Source organism: Corythoichthys intestinalis, chromosome 7, assembly GCF_030265065.1.
Source record: "Corythoichthys intestinalis isolate RoL2023-P3 chromosome 7, ASM3026506v1, whole genome shotgun sequence".
In the NCBI taxonomy this organism is placed as follows: Eukaryota; Metazoa; Chordata; class Actinopteri; order Syngnathiformes; family Syngnathidae; genus Corythoichthys; species Corythoichthys intestinalis.
The window spans coordinates 49,384,983-49,403,519 of record NC_080401.1 but is presented as its reverse complement, the minus strand read 5'-3'; the positions used below and the strand labels follow the sequence as shown (position 1 = coordinate 49,403,519).

Here is an 18,537-nt window from a genome sequence, read left to right as displayed (position 1 = left end):
GACTGAGTCCGAGCATACTCTAACGCGCAAAATGCCTTTTCTTTTGAAGTGAACGGCATTTCTTAACCTGAAAAGATAGAAATGCCAAACGTTACACACAAAAACTTGAAACGTTTCTACACAAGCTGTGATTCCAATGAAAATTGTCAAAATTATTGGCCTACAAAATGAGGTCAAACATTTTGGAACACCCTGTATATACATTTTTTATTTTTTTTTTGTCAAAGAGCTACATACTTGGATGTGAAATCATTGCTATCATGGCTTTGTCAGGCTGCTGCTTACCTGTGCGAAACAGGAAAGACACTAATACAAATTGAATAGTCTAATAAACCCCTAGTAGACAATAGTTGAATAAACCTTTGGCTCTCATTGGCCAAAATAGTGCTACATTTGTGAACTTAAAACATGTATAAAACTAGCCCAACAGTAAGAAAGTAAAAATAAATTCATAATAATAAACTCTGAACGAACTGAATACACTTTTTTAAACCTCTCAAAGGCCAAACAGTGAAACATTCATTAAATTATAAGTAATAATAATTGACCACAGCATCCTGCCTCTCTATTAGCCTCCTTCTCTGTGCCCCAGCACCAACATACCTTTGTTTGTCTTTGTTGGTACTCACCGATACCAACATTTCGGGCCGGATCGGCCCCTCCTGCCCATACGGGTATCTGTATCGGTGCATCTTTAGTTACAAGGATTTATAAATTAGCCCATATTTTAAGATAATAACACTACGTACCCCACCAGGATTTTTTTTTCTAAAAAAAACACAAAATGCATATTTGCAGATGCCAAAAAGTAGTTAAACAGTACATTGCCACAGATTGCCATTTTACACGAAGTCACTCTCAGCGCCCGACCGAGATAATTCGAGCCACTCGTCGTTTATTTACACTTCGGATCTGCAAGCCCGGTCGAACAAGGTCTACTGGGTCACACGAGCCAAAGTAAAGAACACACTTTACCTGGTGGTGTCATGGGTGATTTAATGCAAAATGATAAAAAATTGTTTGAGGTTTGTCTCTTGTGTATATCAACTGGAAGCGAGTCAATGTATTAACAATAGTTTTGTTAAACTTTTTGAATGAGGGCATTGATATTTGATTGTCTATTGTAACCCGGCTTAGTGTGCTAAAACAGTCACCAAACATCATTAGAAATGATGTGGGCATCAATTTATGTTCTCTTCAAACTCTGAAAATAAATGGCATTCCAAGGCATTCCGAGGAGCTAAGCTGCAGCTATCAAATATTTTATTAATCAAGTATTCTAATGAAAATTCAATGGAATAATCAATCGGGAAAAAAAAAATGAAGTAAAGAGCAATTATAAATAAACATGAGAAAACAAGATATTTCAACTACTATTGAACCATTTTTCGACAATCAATGACTTTATTTTAGATGTACCATAGATGTACATTGTTGAAAACATCCAACAATTGCATCTCAAATGTGACTAGGGGAAAAAAACAACAAATTCACTGCTTTCAATCAAAAAACTTAAGATCTTATTAGAAAAATAAAACTTATTTCTTACCTAAAAATGTCATTACGCTTGATAACGCATCACTTAAAATGTTGGTGTTTTCCCCACATGTTTCAATTGAATTTCCATTTGTGTCAACTGTCAAGCCAGCTTAAGTTCTAGTTAAGTTTAAAGTTAGCCTGAATCGTAAGTCCTCATAGGACTCCTCATAGGAGTTTTTGCAGCGTTCAAAATAAATGTAAGAAACCTGATGTATTGGAGCACATTAGGCACCACTGCTACTTGGTGTTTTATCCATCATTGACTAATGAAATAAAATTGACAGTTTGCTTTATTACAGCGCTGTTTTTTTGGGTTTTTTTTTTTTTTTACAGAATGGATAAAGCCTGTATGAAAGTAGTGCCGCAACGATTAATCGATTAACTCGAGTATTCGATTAGGGAAAAAAAGATTTGAAATAAATTTTGCTGCTTTGAGTATTTGTTTAATTATTGTGGCGTTGTCATGGTTTATTTTGAAAGTGTTTGCAATCAGTTTTATTGATTTGAGCGGTTACACTGCCCTCTAGTCTGCCTCATTTCACATGGCTGAATCCAGCTGCTCCATGTTAAGACCAAGATAAGCTAAGTTTTTGTTGGTGCTAATGTTTTTTTTAATGCATTCATAATTTAGTTTATGGGTATATTTAGCCGTTTTTTGTGGGAGCATGTGTCTGAACCATTTGTTAAGAGCATTGTTAAAAAAAAAAGTTTACAGCGTTTAAGCTAGCGGGCTTTTGCTATGTAAGATAGCCAATTGTTCTTTTGTTGTACATAGATCCTTATTGTTTTGTTTTTTTATACCGTTTGAGGCTCAGCTCAGGTATTTTAATTTTTCATGTTACTTATCCGCTTACTTGATTATTCGACAAACTAGTTTATCGATTAATCGACTACTAAATTAATCGATAGCTGCAGCCCTATACGAAAGACATGTTAGCCACGCATCGACAATAGTCAAAATTAATAGAAACCTAGCCCTCCGCAGGGCTAACGTTACGTTAGCAAGGTACAGTTACGTTAATCTTATGTATTAGCGCTACGTTAACTTTTTAATTTTACCTTGTCCCGAGTATCGCTCCTCTGCTCTCGGAGTAAACCGAGTGCCTGCGGTGGAGCTGAAGATGTGCTGTAGTGTTATGAAAGCGCTGGTACCTCTATATTCATGCCTGCTTGAAATCAAATATATCCGCCACCTCTGTCTTGTTCCTGTACGTGCGTGACGTCAGCACGTTGTGCCGCATTAGAAGTAGTCCGGGAAAAACGTCATGCTTAGAGCTGGCAAAATTAAACGAATCCTTGAGGTGGAGAAAGTTCCTTGATCAACTTTCAAAATCGAGTTACTCGAATTATTCGAGCATTCGTTTCAGCTCTAGCAAGGAGTCATTATTCGTGACATTTAAACAGAATACCGAGTGCCAGCCTGCTTTATCGGCGTAAGTAAGACTTGGACGTCAGCATAGATTTCATTGTTCAGTTTTTGAGTCTGTAAAAATGTGGTCGATACCTCATTTTCCGTACGGTGCTAGATCTACTTTGTGGGTTTGCTGTAAAGATTTCGTGCACATGAAGTAAATACTTAGTGAGCAACAACTATTAACTCTTGTGCATGAAGTACAAACTCGTTCACACAAAGTAGTAGCTCATGCGCACGAAGCAGTAGCTCATGTGCACAAACAATTTGAGCGTGCATCTTTGGGAGAATGAGGTAAGGGCGTATAAGCTACGGGTACCTTGCACTGATGTTGCACGTTTTTGGGTGCTTTCAGGCTAGCATGTGTGGACAGTACTAGTGCTTGGAGTGTAACCATTGTCTTGGTGTGGGGGAGGTGTGTTTGCGCGCTTCACTCCGTCAGCGCTCGTAAAGCCCTGGTGTATTCACGCCGGCCATGCTGAATGTTCCCCAAGGGGCCCGGTCGCCATGGTGCTGGCGGCTGATTGATGGCTGTCAAGGGAGGCGATGGCCAGATTGGTGAAAGGAAAGTGGAACGGCTCTGTGGCGTATGCCCGGCATCCACCAGGAGGAGCTGACACGAGGCGGGGGAGGGGCAAGGTTAGGTTAGGTTAGGTTAGGAGCGAAGCGTCCAGTGGAGATCTGGAGAGGCTTTTACGATGTTGAGTAATGGTTAAACATTTACAAGCTAAACACTGGGCCTTGTTTCTTTTCAATGTTGATACTAATGAAGGAAGAGGATTGTTGGGACACGGCTTGGCCGCATTTGGGTGGTCTCTTGTAACATTTTTTTTCCCGAGAGTTTTTGGGTTCAAAATCACCGTCTACTAAATAGTACTAAAAATGTGTTTCGCCAAATTCTGATGCTGAGGTTTGTTCAGACGGTTGCTAAGCGTTGTCACAAATCAAATTTACAGGGTAGGTGATAAGAAGAAAGAGGGTGAAAGGTCAAAGGTCACACAGGTCAGAAATGTGGTGATGCTTTGAATTTGGCTACTAAATTTTATTTAACGCTTTTCATATATAAAATACAACTTCGAGTGCTCTACATGAATTAAAATAAACCCCTCCCTTTACTTATCCACAAGGACACAGACGCTCTTCTTCTGTGTGGTCTATTGGCGGTTGGCAAACAGGCTCAATGGTGCATTACAGCCTCCAACTGACTTTGTCTTTTCACTGCAAGGAATCCACCAGGAATTGATAGTGGATTTTGCCATTTGTTCAAAAACGTTTTAATTTGAATTATGAGTTTACTATATCATCTATTTTAAACACCATACATTGATAAGGGAGTAGAGAACAAGTGAATGCTAGTCTTTGTTATACTCACCCGCTTGCATCTGTTCCTCCTGTTTGTTTTCGACCTTTCCTAGCCTCTTTCAATGATTCAAGTGTCTGCTGTGTGCGTTTCAAGTGCGCATATGTACAACCAAAATCGTGCTTATTGTGGAAGGGGTAGTGTGTCTTAAAGAGGTCCCCAAGGAAGCTGTCAGGAAGGCTTCGGACAAGAGCTCATAGCCCGAGGCGAGGCTGAGACATCTGCCCCCTTTCCTGTTCCAGAGCGTCTACGCGCAGATGATGTTCGTTTAGGCTGAAAGTTCCTTTGGGCTCTTTACATCAACCGTCCAAACACAGCTGTCAACTTTAGTGGGGAAAATTAAGACTCAAGGGGCACTCTTTGTTCGGTTTGGGATGGAATTATTTTGTTGCTAATCAAATGGCAATGAAGGCTAATTGTTACAATATAAAAATGGCCAGATAAAACTAACAACCTTTTGGTCATGATGTAATTACATAAGAGTAATGACCTATAGATTTTATTTTTTTTTGATGAAACAATCATTTTATTAAAGGCAAGGAAAGGCAAATTTATTTATATAGCACAATTCAAGACAAGGCAATTCAAAGTGCTTTACATCAAATGAAGATCATAAAAATCACATTAAATCAATAGAACATAAAAACAAAGATAATCGAAACAGGAAATAAAATTATTCATAAAAATCACATTTAATCACGAATAGAATATAAATAAGTAAATCGCAAGATGAAATAGCAGATCTAGTAAATACAATGGTACATATTTATGGAGGTGGATTTGTGTCTTTATTATTCAATTTTAAAAAAAGTTGCTTCAATCAAAATATATATTTTCAATTAAAAAAGTCACTTCGATAATAATGAAAAAAACAAATCAAAGAAAAAAACAATGCAAAAATTGATTTGATACTCCAAAAAATGCATTTAAACAGTACTTTTCTTTGATTAGAAATGTTTTTTATTTTTAATTAATTAATTTTTTAATTAAAACAACTTTTTTGATTCAAGTTATGTTGTTTTGTGTTTGGGCCAAATTTTTGGGTAGGACATTTGTGTCTTTGTAGTTCGATTAAAAAGTCAGTTGCTTCAAACAAAAAAATTTTTTTTTGTAATCAATTTTCAAATACACATACAATGTACGAATACACATTTTTGAGTCTCAAATATTTTTTGCATTTAAAAACTTTTTTCTATGATTTAAAAAAAATTTTGATTGAGAATATATATTTCAATTCAAGCAACTTTTTATTTGATTGAATAATAAAGACACAAATCTACCTTAATACATATGGAGTTAAATTCAAATGTTCATTATACGTCTTAAGCCTGGTTTACAGCAATGTCTACCTCTGGTACGTGTAATGATAGCTTGCTATGAGGTTCTTTTGAGAGGCAAAACCTAATTATTCAATGTATCAAAACTAACTTGAAAGCCGACGTTGCTGTTCTAAAAATTGTCCAAATCTTTTTTTTTTTGAGCTCTTAATTACAAATGTGATCTTATTTCTTTTTTGTATCTTTTCTTTACCTATTAAAAAAAAAAAAGATTAACAGCAATAGGGTTGGGAACTTCTGGGTACCTGACAATACGATAGAATTTGCGATACAAGGCTCACAATAATAATGATCTCACTATACAGTGATTCAAAATTTTTTGATACATGGGTCAAGAAATCTACTACTACTAAACAGAAAAACAAGCTAATGCCCACAAAAGACTGGCTGTGAATGCTACAGTTTCAGTGCCATTGATGGCGCTACAAGTCCAATTCAGTCAAAATGAATTGGATGTCGAGCGCCGTCAATGGGAGCCAGTGAGTTAACCTAAATCCGATTCTAATGGAAGGTCGTGGTAGCAAACTCTTGGTTCATTTTTTTTAAACAGTGACACCTGGATTCTTGGTGGAAGCATATTGGTCACCTTTGGGTTAGTTTTGGCACAAGTATTATGATATCACCTTTTTGATATATTTTTACCCCTAAACAGCAACATAAATTCCATTTTGATTTTTGTTTTTCTATATATTTTTTCTATTTTGTGTATTTATTGATATATTTTACTTCTATTGACATTTTTTAACAAAAAATGAAACTAAGGGAGGAAAACAGAAATGATTATTTTTCAGTTTTGTAGAATATTTACTTTTTATTCAAATTTAAAAAAAAAACCTACAAATATTTTCAATATTTTTGTAATACTTGAAATCTACACAAATTTTATTTACATTTTATTTTGGCGACAAACATGAAGTTGAATTTTTTTTTTTTTTTTTTTTGTGGGCCACATAAAATGACATGGTGGGCCGTATTTGGCCCTAGTTCCTTAGGTTTGACAACTGTAATTTAACGCAATAAAAATACAAAGCAATTTTGACATTTTTAACAATTTCATTCCTGAAACATTTCATTCCTTTTAGGGCGGTGCAATATGTCCTGAATATAATATTTCTGATTTTCTTCATCAAAAATTTGATTTAAAATTAAAATTTGACAAGTTTGTTGTGGAAGTTAAATGTTCAAGTAACATTGATGACGTCTCTCACAATATTTGGGCTGTCAGCCCCCAAATACAAGGTAATAAGTGGTTGCTAGTAGAGGTGTGCGAAAATTCCGATTCTCAGATTATTCGGGTTTAGCTCAACTCATGCCGCGAGATAAAAAAACAACAACAACATACCTGACTGCTGTCGACAGCTGCTACAAAGTACGTCCACATAATGGTACCGTAGATATCATATTTATATATGACTAGATGCAAAATAAACTCTGTAGTGTTTTTTAGTAAACGGCTGCCATCTTAAAGCAGTAGACTTCCCTGCAAGGCTGTTGTAGCGAACCTTCCAAGCGAAACTAATTAACTTTTTATCTAAAATACTCCTAAATCGGTAAAATATTGACTTGAATCTATCTTTAAAATAGTTTTAAAACTTTCACATGTCGAAAGTAGACATAAGGGAAATTATGGAATAATGGGAGCAATTTTAACAACTTAAACGGGTGATTCACAACATTAAATTAATTGAATGTAGTTTAAAGCTGCTGATATAGAATGGGGATTTGAGTATATTATGTATTGTTTTTAACTGTTAACTTGATACTGAAATAGTCATTTATTTGAACCTGCGAGGCTTTGTTACATTTTTTTTTTTTTTTTTTTTAACAGTTTTTGTAACTAATGTACAAAACATTAAAAGCAGCTAATGGGGGGGGGGGGTCATCAATAATCGAGTTATAATCGAATCATAGCCTCTGAACTGTAATCGAATCGTTAGGTGCCCAAAGATTCCCACCTCTAGTTGCTAGACTTAATTTTTGACCAAAACGGCAATGTAAAAAAGCTCAAACTGTTTTTATAATCATTCACAATAATAAAAATTAAATTAATTCTCAAAATCTGTTTATCGCCCAGGCCTAGTATCTTTGACTCACAACCTTTCTTTATTTAATTTTTGTAATGCCAATTTGTCAACATACAAAAGTGTCGTGTCTGTGTGCACGTCAAGTGTGGAGTCGGGGCCTCGACTTCTCTTCCTGGCCTCACTTCTCTCCTGGTTGAGGTATTTCACAGTGGCCCTGCAGTGGCAGTCTGTGCAGATATAATTAGGGGGAGGTGCAGTCAATACAGGGAGTGTGTTGGCTACTCACCAGTAATGTCTTAAGTGCTGGAGGGCTCCAGACAGTGTTTGCATATTTGAGCGGGGCTACTCGTACGCCCGTCCTTCCATCGCTGTCGTAATCGCTCCTTGTTTGTGTCCTGTGTACGTGACCAAAACAGACCTGAAAGGGGCTTCTCCTGTTCCGTCACCCCTATTTGAAAGCCAAACAACACCACCGCTTACGAGGCATTAGCTCATCTCATGTTGCCTTCGCTACAAGGAAGAGAAACCCAGGCAATTAGGAGCGTGTGACCAAAGCAAATGGCACATTAGTGAATTAGGCCTGTGGTTTCTGCAGGAAATCGGCCCGGTATGCCTCTGCTGTGTAGCAGCACTTTGGAGTGACTGACTCATTGAATCTTGAATCTCTCCTGATGCTTATCTCATTCGATATATCATGGATCAGCAGTGGTAGAGATTTGCATCCAATCCATTTGAGCTGGCGTGAATGTTCATGTTTCAGTGCCATTGACTGCAATAAACGTCCAATCCATTTGAACTGGGAGGGGCTGGCAGCGAGCGAACTCCCAGTTCAAATAGATTGGGCGTCTAAATGGTAGTGAATGAGTTAAGTTTTACCCCTCCCCTCATGTTTAGTCACAGAAAGATTGAAACATGTTACTCAAGACATCACAGTACAAAGCTATTTTCCAGTTCTAAAAATTTTTTTACTAGGGGTGGGACTTAAGCACATTAATTATGATTACTTAATTACAAAAGATTTAACAAGGTAAAAAAAAAGGTGACACATTTAAATCACGGGTTGCGTTCCAATCATGAACATAACACGGACAATGCACAATTTTCTACTACACAGATTAAAAAGACGCACACATAGCCCAATTGATGGCTACTGAAAGAGAAATCTGATATTAAACTAGTAATTATAATCTAAAAAAGCCTTTTTTTTTGTTTTGTTTTTTCTTTTTTCCATGTGGATTTTTGCAAATCAGGGACCACCTGAAGAGCAAAATAATTTTTGCTGCAGTTACTTGAAGTTCTATGCCTGTCAAATGACAATCTATATCCGTTTGCCTGGTTTTTTTTTTTTTTTTGCTTTGTTTTGTTTTGTTTTGTTTTTTGACCATTTAAATGTCTTAAAATGGCACTTGAACTTCAGATCATTTAGATTTTGGCCAAAATGTGTATTGCAGGAACAAGTTTATTTGTAGAGATAATGACGATAGACGTTTGACAATATAGATCGTCATATACCGTTTTGGCCCGAATATAAGACGGTGTTTTTTTGCATTGAAATAAGACTGAAAAAGAGGAAGTCGTCCTATATTTGCGGTCTAGATGTTATACCCATTCACGACGCTAGATGGCGCCAGATATCATGGAAGCGATGTTCTGTCATGACAGATCTCATCTACTCTCAAGTTTATTTTATTCATTTATTTATTTATTATTTTATTGCAATGTTTTTCGTTATTCAGATTTGTTTCAAGACTACAGTTACAGTTAGACTTCACTTTGATGGTTAATGCAGTTATTGCAAGTTTGTTGTTTTATCACAATACATTGGTTTATTTACATTTCAAAAACCAGAAGCCATTCATTTACGAATGTGATTGCACTTCAGTTTACATATTTAAATGTTCAGATATTAAGATTTGAATGAGGCAAAATAACATGCTTTTTCTCTCAAATATATTGTTATAATCATTTGTTTCGGATGCACTGTAATTATTTTCTGTATAAAAATTGATTTGGTGTTCAAAAAGTCTTTTCAAACTTGAGTCTTGAAGAAGAGGGGGTCGTCTTATAATCAGGGCCGTCTTAAATTCGGGCCAATAGGGTAATACAGCACTAATCATGGCCAACATTAAAATACAGTAGTGCTTAAATTTAGAAAAAACAAAATTAATGTACTTAAGGATTGAGTTAACTGGTATTACACTCTGTAAATAAAAATAAGCTGTTTGCAATCATTAAATGTGAAATGTTTCTATCTTAAGTTGAACACAACTGTACTTCAAATATGCACTCTTGTGGATTAAGAAATATTGTTTGCACATTTAATTCAGTCAATCTTTCGTGCACCACTCGAGCACAGGAGTCAAAATTGAGGCCTGGGGTTCCAGATGCGGCCCACCACAAGAAGTAAGACATGAACAAAAATCTGCTTTTACTTTGGAAATTAATTCAATTCACATCTTACTGTCCAAACAACCTTCTCCATAAGGCTGCAACAACTAGTCGGTTAAAATCGATTAATAAATTAGTTGCCAACGAATTTGATAATCGATACTAGAGATGTCCCGATACCGATCGATTGGGTCCGATCACGTCATTTTCAGAGTTGCGGAATCGGCAAAAAAATATCCGCCATGCCTTTTTTTTAATATATACATATATATATATATATATATTTTTTTTATTAAATCGTTTTCTAATTGTATTTAACGTCACAGACATAATATGTTACACTCATCCAGAGTCTTTAGTTTAGGCTTAAGGTAGGGTTATCAAATTTATCCCGATAACGGCGGCGATTATTTTTTTTAAAAAATGTGTCACGTTAAAATATTTATCGCAATTAATGCATGCGCTGCATGACCCTCTCACTTATTGTCGCGCTCAATCTGTAACGATGCCGTTTTACCTATATAGAGAGATAAAAGGCAGCACAAAATGAGTAGAGTGACCTTTGGAGCCTTTTATTAATTGGCTAAAGCCTTGCAATCCCTCTCCCTATGAATAGAAATATCATGGGAAGCAATATGGGAAAGCAAGGTGGCAATCTTCACCATCATTGTCTTAACACCTTATGTTATTTCCCAACGCAGAGAAGATATAGCAATTGGTAGCACGTTGCACAGTCATGGTTCCACTTCCCATCATGCATTTGGGATGGCCACAGTATCATTTACTGAAAGCTCAACAAACACTACACTAGATGGCAATATTTAGTCACAATATACAAAGTCACAAGTCTTTCTATCCGTGGATCCCTCTCACAGAAAGAATGTTAATAATGTAAATGCCATCTTGAGGATTTATTGTCATAATAAACAAATACACTCCTTATGTACTGTATGTTGAATGTATATATTCGTCCGAGTTTTATTCATTTTTTTCTTAATGCATTGCCAAAATGTATATGATTGGGAAAAATTATCGGGAATGATTGGAATTGAATCGGGAGCAAAAAAAGCTATCGGATCGGGAAATATCGGGATCGGCAGATACTCAAACTAAAACGATCGGGATCGGATCGGGAGCAAAAAAACATGACCGGAACAACCCTAGTTTCATTTGAGTGTTGACATCACAATGTACGAGACCTCTGACAGTTTGTAAATTGTGACTAAATATTGCCATCTAGTGTATTTGGTGAGCTAAACGAAATGTTTGAATAGCGTTTGACCAAAGTCTGAGTACAGTATTATTTTGCATAGCCTTTTTTGCAATCGGATCGGGAAATATCGGGATCGGCAGATACTCAAACTAAAACGATCGGGATCGGATTGGGAGCGAAAAAACATGATTGGAACAACCCTAATCGATACAGTTGTAGACTACATTTAAGACAGGTAGCTGTAATAATATATTATTTTTGAGGGAAATAGTTATCAGTTTTGTCTTCATTGTTACTTACAGCATGTCTGAAAACAACTTCAAGGTAAATTGTGAAGGTAATTGGAAAAAAAAGTGATTCATCGACTGATTAATCGATTATAAAAATAATCGTTAGTTGCCACTTGCCGCCCTAGTGTGTTGACTTCACGTTTCTCTCTGTAATAAAGTTTAAATTAAAAGAGAGAGAGAATATTTGCTATTTAGAGTTTTTGACATATTTGACAATTTTTAGGTTACAATGTCTTGTTGTTAATCCATTGGTTGTCGAATAGTAGACTCATTGTTACCTCGCAGACATATTGACCCTCCGAATGAAACCAAAACTATGATGTGGCCTGCAGCAAAGATGAGTTTGACACCCGTGCAGTAGAAGAAAACTTACCACAGTGGTACTCCTATGAACCACACTTTTAAAACTATTGCTATAATCCTTTCTTCCTTTCCTTCTTGTTGCAGAGCGCCGCAGCAGCCCCCAGCCCCGTAATGGGAGGGATGCCCCCTGGTGACGGCATGCCAGGAGGACCCATGCCACCTGGATTTTTCCAGGTCAGTGCAATAACAACACTCATACGTGGTTAGGAAAATATGTGAAGCCCGAAACATTAATTTCTATTTTCAGGATGATTTTTTTTTTCACCAAGCATTTTTGGGCAGCTTCTTGAGTTCAAAGTTTGAAATGGCTGCAAACAGAGAAATAACACAATAATTTAAGCTCTGTGCAAACTCGGGGTGGGAACCTCTGGGTAGCTCACGATACGATCCGGTTTACAAGGCTCACGATAACGATGAACTCATGATATAGCGATACACCAATTATCGATACATTGGTCAGGAAGTCATTCTGGGATATTCTACAAAACAAGTAATGAGCAGAAAAACAGGCTATTTTCATCTTTCTGCTGTGGATCGGAATGAGTTTACAGTTAGTAGATGTCCAATCCATTAGAATTGGGAGGTTGGGAGGGAAAGAACATTCGTTCATTTGCTGCCATCCTCCCTACTTAAACGGATTTGACCTCTATGGGCGGCAGTGGCAGTCAATGCCAGGCGATGAGTTCATGTCAGGGCATTTCACAGCATTTCCTGTTGAGTTTCAGTCCTTTCTTTTTCCTTTTGGGGCATTTATAGGTCACTTTCTATTGATTTTGAGGCATTTATAGCAGTGTTGTTTTTGGCAGCCATTTTAATTTTTGTCTTAGGTCTTTGGATGAAAATGCTTATTAGTCTTAGTCATATTTTAGTCATTTCAAAATGTGTTAATCTCTGTCTAGTTTTAGTCAACGAAAACTCGGTCAAATTTCGTCAGGTTTTATTCGAGAATTCTCCAAATGTTTTCGTCTATAATCTTCAAGAGTTGTAGTCCATGAATAAATAAACAAAACGTTTCCAACAATTTTGAATGAACATTACAGAAGAGCACATAACTGTAGAGTCTACAAGGACATCACCATTTTCATGATGATAATACACAGTCACCAGGAAAAATGCACATTATTTACAATTAATTAAACTAATCTGGACGCCACGAACTGTATGTAAAATGTTTTCCAAGAGTTTAAGAAGAGTCACTGCACCAAATGCTAATGCGAACGCTATGCTAATGCTAAAAGTTAGTTTAGTGTGTGATGATCACTCAGCTGAGACCTTTAAAGGCTAAAGCAACATGGCAAAAAACAATAACAAAAAACAAAACTTACCAAGCAGCACCTGACACATATGTTTCACGAAAGGAGCCGGGTATGGGCACACGCTTAAGCCTGTGTGTGGGACGAGGGGGCAAAGCACGTCACATGAGTGACATGACCAAACACTGCTAAATGTGATCTTACTACACATACAATAAGAAACTATCACACATTGTGAATTTATGACAGAAACTATGGCGAAATTTCATCTCGTTGTCGTTTTGTCAGACGACAACTGGCATCCATCTCATTATGTTTTAGTTTGCTATCGTCTTGTCATCATCATGAAAAAAATATCGGTTGAAGAAATATTTTCATTGTCGCCATTGTTGACGAAAACAACATGAAATCTAACGGGCATGTCTGCAATGGGTAGATGCACAAAAAAGTCTAAAAAAGCTATTCAACAAATAGCAGTTCATCGTTGACGAAAACAACACTGATTTGTAGGTCGTTTTCTGTTGATTTTGGGTTACTGAAAAGAAAGTGACTCAAGAATGTCACCAAATTAATACCAAGTGACTCAAAATCAACAGGAAGTAACATGAAAATGCCCTAAAATGAATAGGAAGTGGCTGTGAATGCTTTGATTTCAGTGCCATTGACGTCGCTAGACGTCCAATCCAATCAAAATGAATTGGAGAAAACCCCAGTGAGAAAATGAATTCTTAATATATTCTTTTTTTCTTGCTTTCTTATAAACAGTGAAACCTTTTAAAAAGGATATATCGATTCTTGGTGGGAGCACATCGATAACCTTTTTGGGCTACAAATTATCGCGATATACTGTATGGCTGTCCCAAACGACTAATTTTCTCCCGATTAGTCAGCCAACTATTTTTACGATTAGTCGACTAATCTAATAATTATTTTATTTATTTATTTTTTTAACTAATTTATCAATGAAATTTTTGTTGACGCTTATCAATTCACAAAAACATATTGGAACACTTAAATTATTTATTTAAGTACAAATAAACACGTAAATAACAATAAATTTAAAAAATCAATGAGTTCAAATGCTGATAGAATTAACTAGTGCAAAAGAATGGAATGTAAACAGATTCAGAACACTGACTTCGCCTTTCCAACATGATTAAAAAAAATTCTTAAAAAAACACCTAGCATTAATATTATAGTCAGGGGTGCACATATTTATTTTGCCCAGGTTCTCAGAGGAGGACCTGGAGATGTGACTTGGTCCTCATTGAGCTTGAGAGCCGACCCACCTGATGTGATAAAATTATGACACGCTTTACTTGGAGCCAATTAACTTTAATTAATTATATTAAAAATTAATGCTTGATTAACATCAACTGGCACAACAAAATTGCCATTACTTTGAAGTGAAATTTAAAGAAATAAATATAAAAGCATCTATTCAAAATAAAGGGCATTATGCGGCTCCCACATTAACTCCAAGCCTTTGTAAAAGTGGGATGTCCTCCTCATAAGACCTCATTGAACGTGCATGTTTAGCTTTGTAAAATGCGAGCAAAATCACGTTTGTCAGTGCATGGCGCTGTTTTCATTACCTTTATTCTGCCACTTGTCCATAGGGCGAGTGGGTTCCTGTCTGACATCGATAGTTTGCTTAATTGCCACATGCTCTCTGTTTTTTTCGTGCTTTTCAAAGTTTGGATGGCAGAAATTCTTTAACCCTACATAAAATGCTCTGCTCTTATCAGCGACATTGGGATTCTCACGGCACATTTTGTACCGCATTTCAGTGCGAGCATCATTTACTTCTAACCATGGTACCTCCTGCAGCCACTTTTCAACAAAAGTCCTTTTTTTTCGGTAGCTCCGGTGACGTCTTTGTCGTCTATCTGTCTTTTGACGGGGGTGGGGGAACACGGAAATAATTACTCGGTGGGGCCTGCCTCTTCGACATTTTGAGAAGTTATTTTCTCGTGTCTGCCGCAAATACAGTGGTCAGCCATCGGTACGCAAAAGCGTATGGAAGCCGTTGAGGGCCAGCGCGTTCGTCTACGTCCAGTACGCATGCGCGCATGCGGAACACTTATGTGCACCCCTGATTATAGTATAGTACTATATATAATAGTATTATAATAATTATAATGATTATTCATTGCCAATCAGATTTTTCATAAAGGGTGTCATTTTAAAGGTATTCTTAGTGTAGAATCAGAATTCTGAAATATGTGGGATTAACTCCAGAAATCGCTATTTATATGACGAACATGACATGCTTTTATTTTGAAATGTTCACCGGAAGTACATTCGCTAAACCGCTAACTTCAGCTTTACACTCCGCAACAAAAGCAGTTTTTGTCATTGCATGTAGTGTCAGTAATATATTTTTTTGGTCATTTTTTTCGTTTGCAAGTGCTGTTAACCAGCGATTTTTCGTGTTTGAAGTGTCACCTTTTAACTGCCAGTTTGCTTTCACTAGACGACTACCAATGTTTTATAACAGGCTAAAGTAAGTTGCCTTTTTTCCCCATTCACCTCAGTGTAGCAGTGCTAACGTTACAGTGTTTAATATAGATGTGTTTTCTTATTCTGTATATCTGAACTTTGATTTTACAGGGTGTTGATAAGAGAAAGGAACTGGAGTCTCATATGCCATCAGCACGCACGCACCAATGTATGCACGCACGTGCGCAGCGATAAAAGGCAGCCGTGAAAATTACTGCCCTCATTTTTATTTGCCGTGCGATAAATGGACTCATTGCATATCGTGACAGGCTTAGCAACTTCAATAAAACATGTCGTTAGTTAGTTAGATGGACTTACAAACTGGGTGACGGCGCTTTAGGTGTTTATTCACGGCCGACGTGCAGCCAAGCTTGGCATTGAAGAGACAGGACAAAAGAGTGTACCCTCCTTTGTTTCTTTGAAATAAGTCAATTTTTTGGACACTGGTGCGCTTTTTTGGCTTTGTGCCACTCTCCCCGCTTGCATACAGAGCGTCCAACATTCTGAACTTTCCACGCATATATTTTTTTAACCCTTCATTAACCAGCGACGGGATGTTTTGCTCGTCGACGGATTTACATCATCGATGACGTCGACTATGTCGACTAGTCGGGACAGCTCTAATATACTGTCATACTCCTAGTGCAATCAGTTAATACTGATGATCTAAAAGAAAACAAGGGATCCAAATTTATGACTAGTTAAATTCCGGTATGTGTGTGTAAACTTATTCTTGCTCACATCAGTGTCAGAATGTTTGTCGTGTAATTAACATGAACACATCATGAGTCATCTTAAGTGCAGCCTCATTTTCATTAAGCTAATAGCTTGGGTTGTACTGGTATTTTAACCCTTCACTGAAATTTGGAATATTTATGCCATTTGGCTTTTTTTTTCCTGATTTCAAGGCTTTTTGATGAATCTGAATTTTCCAGATTTTTATGTTTCAAAGCATTTTCAATTAAATCATTGGCTGTCTTTGATGGCACTAGCATTCGCTGCTAAGCCTCCCACTTTAAATGGATTGGACTTCTACCAGTCACAAACTTATTAATAGAGTTCTAATTCAGTTTTATAATAGGCACATGTGTGAACACTTGGGAACAATTTTTCTGTTACTTTAGGTAAGGACAGCTGTTTTTAGCTCACTTTTGGGTGTAGAATCCAAACCTAATCAGTTTTTATCGATCACTTTAAATTTACGAATTGCAGGGCCCCTGTTTTCTACGGGGGAAAAAAAAAATAGAGCATGAGTGATAGAGAGAATACAGTGATCCCTAGTTTTTCGCAGTTAATGTGGACCAGAACCTGCCACGATAAGTGAAAAACCGCAAAGTAGCACAAAATGTTTTTTAAATTTGTGTGTGTGTTCAAAGTAGATTCAGATTTAGAATTGGAAAGAGATACATACAAGACATTTTTTTCACTTTTTTCCTCCAAAGTATCATTAAAAAAAAACAAAAAAAAACTTTTATGTATATGTATAGATTTTTATAAATGTTTTTTAGCACTTCAAACGTACTAATTAGTTTTAAACATGTTACTGTCCCACTGAATTATTTTTAAACAAAAATAAAGAAGAAAAATGCTTGTCTTTATTAAATGCTTCATTGAGTGAGTCCACTCAAATCCGCTCAAGCTGCTCAATTACAATGAGTTGCTACAGCAACTGTTTAACAACCTAAATGATGATTGACGCATGCGGCACTTGGAAGTTTTGGCTTGAAATCATCTCTGGCAAGATCAAACCTTAACGTCTGTCAATTATCGTTAAGCAACTCCAGTGCACTGCCTGATGAAGAAAAGCAGCAGGAGGGACAGTGAGACTACATTATATTTATTTATTTATTTTTAAATGAAAAAAACTCTTCGATGGAGCGAGGGATCACTGTACTATACTTGGCATAAAGTGTGTGCTTGTTTCATATATATATATATATATATATGTATATATATATATAAATATATATATATATATATATATATATGTCAAGCGATTAAAATTTTTATTGGGTTAATTACAGCTTAAAAATTAATTAATCGTAATTAATCGCAATTAATCGCAATTCAAACCATCTATAAAATATGCCATATTTTTCTGTAAATTATATATATATTCTGTAAAATAAATTGTTGGAATGGAAAGATAAGACACAAGATGGATATATACATTCAACATACGGTACATAAGGACTGTAGTGGGCATTTCACTCTACTGTCGTTTAAATCTGTCTATGCTGTCCTCACTCCGAAGCGTCTACTTTTTCCAAAGCTAGACAGCTAGTGAACGACACCTTAATAATTAGACTTCTTCCTTTTTCATCTGATTTATTAATAAAATGGCCTCAAACCATTGTCCTCTTTAGACCGTCGTAAAGCTACAAAATAAAAGTACACAAGCGTTGCATTAGCAACAACGTTAGCTTAGCACGCTATACAGGTTCACTAAACATACACAAAAAGCGTCTCATACAAAAAATATAACATTTCGCTTACTAACATAATATGTACATTCTTTACAACAACCATACTTAACTTACGGACAAATCTTGTCCAAGGATCATATAAGCACAACATTATCAGCCCGAGACGTCGTGCAGCCATAATGAGCTGGCAAGAAAACAATAAACCATGTCGCAAAGCAACCACAAGAGTTCGCTGTTGGACAGCAAAAAAAGCCTTGCTGTAAAACTTACCAAAAGGCAGAATACTGTCTGAGCGGGACATGTGCGTTAATTGCGTCAAATATTTTAAGGTGATTAAAAAAAAATAAATTAATTACCGCGCGTTAACGCGATAATTTTGACAGCCCTAATATATATATATTGACTTACAATGAAATATGAAAGAGACAAGC

General features: G+C 36.4%; 1 protein-coding gene across 2 annotated transcripts in view; it reads left to right on the top strand.

Annotated features, from left to right (window-relative positions):
* The window catches only part of LOC130918802 (single-stranded DNA-binding protein 3-like), a 48,308-nt gene that overhangs the window by 11,695 nt on the left and 18,076 nt on the right, over positions 1 to 18,537 (top strand). For both annotated transcript variants that reach the window (XM_057840871.1, XM_057840873.1), the window contains exon 5: positions 12,010 to 12,099. In XM_057840871.1, the coding sequence (XP_057696854.1) occupies positions 12,010 to 12,099 (90 nt within the window). The remainder of the gene's footprint in view (positions 1 to 12,009; positions 12,100 to 18,537) is intronic.